The sequence below is a fragment of the Cebus imitator genome, unplaced genomic scaffold (genome assembly GCF_001604975.1).
Source record: "Cebus imitator isolate Cc_AM_T3 unplaced genomic scaffold, Cebus_imitator-1.0 Scaffold180, whole genome shotgun sequence".
In the NCBI taxonomy this organism is placed as follows: Eukaryota; Metazoa; Chordata; class Mammalia; order Primates; family Cebidae; genus Cebus; species Cebus imitator.
Window position 1 is genome coordinate 313884 of NW_016107495.1, and position 7952 is coordinate 321835.

General features: G+C 47.8%; 1 protein-coding gene across 1 annotated transcript in view; it reads right to left on the bottom strand.

Moving 5' to 3' along the window:
• Positions 1-7952, bottom strand: part of CIB4 (calcium and integrin binding family member 4) — a 65318-nt gene that overhangs the window by 6520 nt on the left and 50846 nt on the right. Inside the window, exon 4 of the mRNA XM_017545546.2 lies at positions 6370-6511. Within this exon, the coding sequence (XP_017401035.1) occupies positions 6370-6511 (142 nt within the window). The remainder of the gene's footprint in view (positions 1-6369; positions 6512-7952) is intronic.

Genomic DNA, 7952 nt, shown 5'->3' on the forward strand with positions numbered 1-7952 from the left:
GCTCCTTTCACTGTGACTTCCTTGAGAACTGATGTTTCTTTGCATCTCCCCAGCCAGCAGCACCTGCTGTGACATCAGGTCCCGGGAAGAAGGTATGGGGAGACCTGCCACAGGTGCTCTGGTACCTGCCTGGGGATAATTCCTATCTGGTGGAGGCTGTGCTGATGAGAGCAGGAAGACATTGCTGGGATGGTGGTCTTTCACAGGTGGAAACTTTTTCTAGAGGTACAGAGAGAGGAGATTGATTGGCTGGAGACCAGAGTGTCTGTCAAATCACGACGTGGAGCCCGGTAGGTAAGCTCCAGGGAGGCATGGCTGTCCCTGCTGGGTTCTCCTTCTTTTTTTAATTTTTTTAATTTTTTTATTTTTTGAGACAGTCTTACTCTGTCACCCAGGCTGGAGTGCAGTGGCACAATCTCAGCTCACTGCAACCTCCACCTCCCAAGTTCAAGTGATTCTCCTACCTCAGCCTCCTGAGTAGCTGGGACTACAGGTGCCTGTCACTATACCCAGCTAACTTTTGTATTTTTAGTAGAGTTGGGGTTTCACCATGTTGGCCAGGCTGGTCTCGAATTTCTGACCTCAGGTGATCCACCTGCCTCAGCCTCCCAAAGTGCTGGGATTACTGGTATGAGCCACTGCGCCCAGCCAGCCCCTGCTTGATTCTTGACCAAAAGCCATTCTCCTGTCTTTCTTACTAACATAACTGCAGTTTCTTTCCAGGATGACACCCAGCCTAAAATGTGTAACTGGATGTTTTATGTCTCCTTTGAGCTATGGGTAGCCAGGTGGCATAGTTCTGAAGTTCTGGTCGATGAAACACAAACCAAAAATGCTGGGTGGGGCTTCCAAGAAAGCTTGTGAAAGGAGAGTGGATTTATCTGCACCTTGGACGCACTTTTGTCTGGACGCACACCCTTCTCTTATCACCTTTTCTTCCTTGCTGAAATGAAGATGAGATGTCTGTGGGCGCAGAAGCCATTTTGTCACTATGAGGACAATGGTCCCCGGCTGTTGGCTGAATAGGAAGCTTGAAGGAGCCTCGGCCCTCAGTTACTTCCTGAGGCCATTGCTCCATCTCTGCACTGCCTGACCCTAGACTTTGTTTTTTCTTTCTTTTTTGAGACAGAGTCTTGCTCTGTCACCCAAGCTGAAGTGCAGTGGCATGATCTCGGCTCACTGCAATGTCCATCTCCCGGGTTCAAGCGATTCTTCTGCCTCAGCTTCCCGAGTTGCTGGGACTACAGGTGCCTGCCACCATGCCCAGCTAATTTTTTGTATTTCCATTAGAGACAGGGTTTCACCATGTTAGCAGGATGGTCTTGATCTCCTGACCTACTGATCCCCCCGCCTTGGCCTCCCAAAGTTTTTTCTTTTTTTTAAATACCATGGCCACTGCTCCACATCACCGAATACAACTCTAACTCCTGCAGCGGTTTAGACCAACAGCTCTCACAGTCCGCTGCTCATTAGAGCCATCCAGGGAGCTTCCAAAAAGCCCAAGGACCAGGACATACCCAATACCATTCCATCAAGTCCCTGGAGCTGGGGCCCAAGCATCTCTGTTTAAAAAAAAAAACTCGCAGGTGATTCAATGTACAGCCAAGCGTGAGAAGCAGTGGGTTAGAGCAGTACTTCTTAGACATTAAAGCGCAGAGGAATCTGCTGGGGTTCTCGCTAAAATGCAGATTTGAATTCAATGGGTGGGGCGGGGTGGGGCCTGGGGCTCTGCATTTCTGATAAGCATCCTGGCAGTGCTGATGCTGCTGGTCCGTGGGCCACACGGGGGTAGCAAGGGCCGCAGCACTGAGTTCCGCCTTTGGGCTTCTGTGGAGAATCATCACCATGACGACTACCACACCCGCCTTCTCCTTTCCCTCTCTGCCTTCTTTCCCCTTTTTTATGATCCCTCTTTGTCCTTCACTGTGGCCCACGCCCTCCTCAACGTACGACGCAGGCTCGGGATCCACGCATCCCATCTGCAATCCTGCTGACAGCTTTGTAAAGAAGGCTTCTGAGCCCAGAGAGAATTCAGGTTTGTCTGAGTCTGTCTGATGAAGCCTGGGAGTTTACGAGTCCCTGGGCATCTATTTGCACAGCTGATTTGCATGAAGGCTTTGAGTTTTTTGTGTTTATGCTTAGGCTGGAGGAAGGAACCTGTATGCTCGAGGGGCCTAGAGAGAATGGATGGAGGAAGATACAAAGGCGCTGTGGAGGATATTGTGGTGTCTGGTCCTTGATCTGCCCTGAGGCTCCCAGTCCGGCCTCTTGGAACCGTGGGCATTCTCGCTGAGTCGGAGCTGAACACGATTTAGCTTGTGCCTTGAAGCCCAAAGAGAACCTGCTGTTCACCTTGCTCCTGAAGGGTTTGAGTGTTTTTGATGTTTTTGTTTGTTTAGCTCAGGAAACCATGGAAAGTCAAGGGAGGCAGGCATCTTTTGCAGCCTCTGCCCAGCCTACACTCTACCACCTCCAGTGGCACCCCCTGCCCCACCACCCCACCCCAGTGGCAGGCCTCTGGAGCCATGCTTGTTTCACAACTCTGCTTCTTTTTGGCTGCAGGTGATTGGGCAAGGCTGATCACCTATCCCAGGGGCAGCTAGATCATTGGCTCAGTGAGAAAAAAGAAGAGAGAAACAGATGCTTGCTGACTCAGTCAGCGTGAAGCCTGTAGGCCATGTAGGGGCCGGGCAGTCATCTTTGACCTGTGGGCACAGAGGCATAGCAGATCTGCAGAAAGAGAAGGAAAGTCCACAGGGAGAGGCAGAGATGAGAGACGAGGCAGCCATGGAGAGGAGACCGCAGCTGCCTGGCTTCCTGAGCCCCATCCAGCTGTGCCCGAGGGTCCCGAGAGGCCTGCCTCACTTCCACTGTGGGTTCCATATTGCTCTTCTTGGCAGATGAACTCTAGGGACCTCTCCCAAGAGCCACACATCTTGGTGCTCAGGCTTTGGTATAATCCCCAGCCTCCTTGAGTGTGGGTGGGAACTGTGACTTGCTTGCAACTGAGGGAACTCGGCAGAAGTGATGGGCTGTCGCTTCCGCCATCACACTATGTTTTTAACTCCATCTTGCCAGTGGGGAACTCAAGAGTCTCTCCCCCTGACTGTCTTTGAAGAAGCAAGTGACCATATCGAGGGGCCCATGTGGCCAGGAGCTGAGGGCAGCCTCTGCCTGAGAGCCAGCAAGAAGTTAGGGCCCTAAGTCCTGCAGAGAAAGGAAGTAAATTCTGCCGACAACGTGAACAAGCTCATGAGCAGACTCCCCGAGTCAAGCACCCTCCAGGTGAGAAGGCAGCCTGGCTGGAACCTTGATGGCACTCTTGCAAAACCCTAAGAGGAGGACCCAACTAAGCCATGCCTGGACTCCTAGCCCACAGAAACTGTGAGGTTACTAATGCGTGTCCTCTTAACCCTCTAAGCTTGTGGTATTTTCTTAGACAATGGAAAACTCATCTGCTGCTGGGTCTTATCCGTTGCTTTTACACAGGTAAGTTTCTGTGGTTTGCAACCTAAAGACTCTTGGCTGAGACAGGAACACCAAGCCTGGGCTGGTATTCTCCCAGAGGAGCAAGCCCGGCCAGAGGAGCAGTGATGGGGGCTTGAGCCACCACAAGGCCTGACTGAGAACAGCAGCGGCTAGAGGGCTCCAACTCCCTGGAAGTATCAGGAACTCCCTGGAGACCCCCAGAAATACTTGGGGTAAGGAAGGAGGAAGGCCGGTGTGGACAGGTGGGGCCTATGAGGCCAACAGAATTTGGGTATGTGGTTTCGTTTCTACATGTCCTGCTTGGACTTCACTGTAAATCTGTGTCTTATCAAATGTAGGACATTTGAGGCCATTATGTCTTCAAATATCTTTTCTGCCCTGTTCACTCTCTCCTTCTTAGACTCCAGTTGGATACATGTTAGACCTTTCTATTGTCTTGCTTGTCTCTGAGGCTCTGTTCTCCTTTCCTTTCCCTTGAACAGTTTTTCTCTCTCTTCTTCAGATGAGATTATTTCCATTGATCTATCTTCAAGTTTCCTGACTCCTTTGTTAACTCAATTCTCCCGTTAAGCTCATCCAGTGAATTTTTGTTTCAGATATTTTATTTTTCAGCTCTATATTTTCTATTTGATTCTTTCTTATAGTTTCTGCTTCTCTGCTGAAATTTCCTATCTTTTCATTTGTTATGAGCAGTTTTTACATCCTTGGGCATGATTATTGTGATGATTATTGGTATGTATCAAGCTGACTGGGCTAAGGATGCCCAGATAGCTGGCAACAAATTCTTTATGGGTGTCTCTGTGAGGGTATTTCTGGGAGAGATTAGCATTTGAATCAGTAGACTGGGTAAAGAAGATCTGCCCTCACCAATTGAGCGTTGTTCAATCCATGGAGGGCCCAATAGAACAAAAAGGTAGAGGAAGGATGAATTTGTGTTCTCTGAGCTGAGACATCCACCTTCTCCCATCCACAGACTTTGATGCTCCTGGTTCTTGGACCCTCAGAATGAATTATGCCACCACCTTTCCTAGTTTTCCAGCTTCAGACAGTAGATCATGGGACTTCTCAGCCTCCATAATCACACGAGCCAGTTCCTAGAATAAATCTCTCTCTTTCTACATATACATGTAGAGATATGCGTGTGTGTGTGTGTGTGTGTGTATACACACACATATAGACACACATACACACACTCATATATATACACACATATAAACAGCCTATTGGTTCTGTTTCTCTGCAGAATCCTGACTAATCCAGTTATAGTAGCTGTTTTTAAATCCTTATTAGCTTACCCTCTGGGTCATGTCAGTCAGTCTCCATTCTTGAGAATTCATCAGCTTAAAAACACATTTTTGTATACTGTGTACAATTTTGAATGGCTGCTTAGACTTAATAAATATTTTGTTGTAGAGACTCTGTATTCCCCAAAGAGTGCTGGATTTTTGGTTTTAGCAGGCAATTGGTATGGACTCAAAGTGCAAACCCTGTCACTCGCAGACCTGGTTAAAATGTGGTGGCAGCTCAAATCTCAATTTAGTTCTTTTATCCTTAGCTGAGCTGCTTTGAGTTTGCTCTTGTGTATGTGGTATAGAGGTCAGATAGCGATATGGGCATAGTTTATACACAAAATTTGGACTCCCTTTCTCTTTCATAGCCCCTCACTTTGCAGGGGTTGTGTGTGCCCCAAACTCTCTGGCTCTTCAAGTCAGAAAGAGTCCAGTGTTTCCACTCACTGAAGCCTACCTTCTGGCTAAAAAATTAAAAATAAAGAAGGTGGGTGATGGAAAACCCATCTACCACTATTTCCTTCTTCCAGGCATCAGATCTCTCTAGAACGCATCTTGCTTTTGGTAGCTTTTCGATGCCATCAGCTGGTTGATTTTTCTCTTTAGTTTGGAGCTTTATAGTTGCTCTCTGCAGGAGTGACAGTATGATAGGAGTTTACTCAGCCATTCTCAGGAGGGGACTCTGATTTCTTGTGTGATTATTGAATGCTGAACCTGAGGATATAACGGGGTATAAAATTATTACTAAGTCCTTTTTACAGATGAAAAAGCTGAGGCCTCATAGGTCCATCTGGCTGAAACGTCTTCTGCTGTCTTCTATCCCCATCCACTGGGGTGAGGTATAAATGAGATGGAGTCCACCATTGTGGAGACCGGGGAGGAGCTGGCAGGAAAGGAAGGCAGGTGAGATGCGAATGAGCAAGTCTAAATGTTCAAGTCCTTTGAGGCCAAAGAGTGATCAGGATGCACTAAAGCCTTGCACCTGGTTTGTTTCAAAGCTTCTCGAGACTTCTTTCTTTCCTTTTGATTCCTTTTGAGAATTCCCTTGCATCCCAGCTATGCTGCACGGACATTTGCCTGGTGAAGAGGAGGACTTAGCAGAGATTTTGACAACCCAGGACAGAGTCAGGGACCAAAATATGTCAGAGGACCTCAGAGATTATCTCTCCCTATCCCCTCACTTTACAGATGAGAAAACTGAGCCCCCAGAAAGGTGAAATGATTTGTCCAAGATTGTCCAAATTTTGTTAACTTCTCATCCAATGCTCCTTCTGCCAAATAGGCATAAATCCTTTACATGCAATGTGGTCCTCTCTCTCTCTCGCCTGCCCACACACCACGCACTACCACCAAATATCAACGCCAGTGACCCCATTGTCCTCTGATGACACGGAGGGCAGTCTATCCATTGCTGCTGTCATTCTCAATCATTCTTTTTACTCCATGGTACGTGCAAAACACGACACATACCCATAGATACCCAAGCAAACCCCAGCTTACGCCATCCATCAATGAACTGATGATGGAGTCGATATGGTATGTTCTCTCTGGCCCTTCCACCCCTCACCCCTCAGTCCCCCACAGCACCTACCGTAGATGCGAAAGGCGTACTCAATCTTCAGGCTGGGGCAGGCCTGCTCACTGAACACAGACGCCATGCCCAGCACATCCTCAAAGGAGAACATGCCGTTGTGGGAGAATACTCTGCAGATACGGTCTCTGAAAGGGTTGACCTGTGGGCAAGGGGAGGAGGAGGGAGGAGGTCTATCAGGGTCAGGGTTGTGTCATCCCGGGCCTCTCTCATCTGTCACAAACACTATATCCTGGGTTTCAGATGAAAATGACAGCCACAACCTAAATATCGGAGTAGATAGTAGCTCACTGAGCCAGGCCCTGGGCATGATGGGGTGCCGGCGATGACTCTTACAGATGGATATGTGACTTCACAAGATTCCTGCAAGGATGCCACCATTGAAGATAATGCTTTTAACGCAAATGCAAATGAACAAAAGCATGTCAGAGCTGAAACCTCTCCTACTCTAAATATGAGTCCTGCTCTATGGGGTAGAAACCATGAGAATTCAGGCACACATAACAAGAAGACCCTGCATCAATTTTCTCTCCCCATGCTCAGGCAGATACAAGGCAAGTCAACAGGCTCACTACCTAAGCGCAGAGCCAGCCAGGGAATGAGACACCAAGCTTCCTTCCCCTGCAGACCTCCCCTTGTCTTTGCTGGTAGTGATGGGAGGGAGGTGGCTGCCAGGACACCCATACACTCCTTAGATCCATGTCACATGACTCATCTACACACACACACACACACACACACCCCTCATGTCTTATAGAGACTGAAAACAGGGCAGTTGATGTGGCAGCTGCTGGTGGCAAGAATAGTACCTACTACACAGCATGTGAACATGCTGGAAGGTGCAGAGGAAATATTGCCAAAGATACAGAGAAATGAGTCTTCAAACAAGTTTTACACTGGGAAAGCTTTGCTAAATAGTTAAATAGAAGAATAGATCTTCTAATGTGATTTTCTTTGATTCTGTATGTGAAAAACCACATTTCTTTGAGCCACTGAAGGAAAAAGAGATATGGACTGAATAGTAAATGAATGTCTTCAACGAAAACACCATGGCTGGGGAAAAGTGAAGGTACTCTTGGGCATGAGGGGTGGCTGCTCCCTGATGGAAAAGTATTCTGGGGTGATGCTGCAGGATGCCAACACATTCCAAAGACCTCCCTAAAGAATTTCCTGCAGGCTACTGTAGTCAGGAAGGTAAGCCCAGAAATACCCAAGTACAGCAGAATGCATTGAAAAGGTTCTCTTAAAAAAAAGTTAAAATATAGTAAAACTTGGCCAGGTTTGGTGGCTAACACCTATAATCCCAGCACTTTGGGAAGCCGAGGCAGGTGGATCACCTGAGGTCAGGAGTTCAAGACCAGCCTGGCCAACATGGAGAAACCCCGTCTCTACTAAAAATACAAAAAAAATCAGCTGGGTATGGTGGTACATGTCTGTAATCCCAACTACTCAGGAGGCTAAGGCAGGAGAATTGCTTAAACCCAGGTGGCAGAGGCTGCAGTGAGCTGAGATCACGCTATTGCAGTCCAGCCTGGGCAAAAAGAGAAAAACTCCATCTCAAAAAAAAAAAAAAAAAAGAGCAT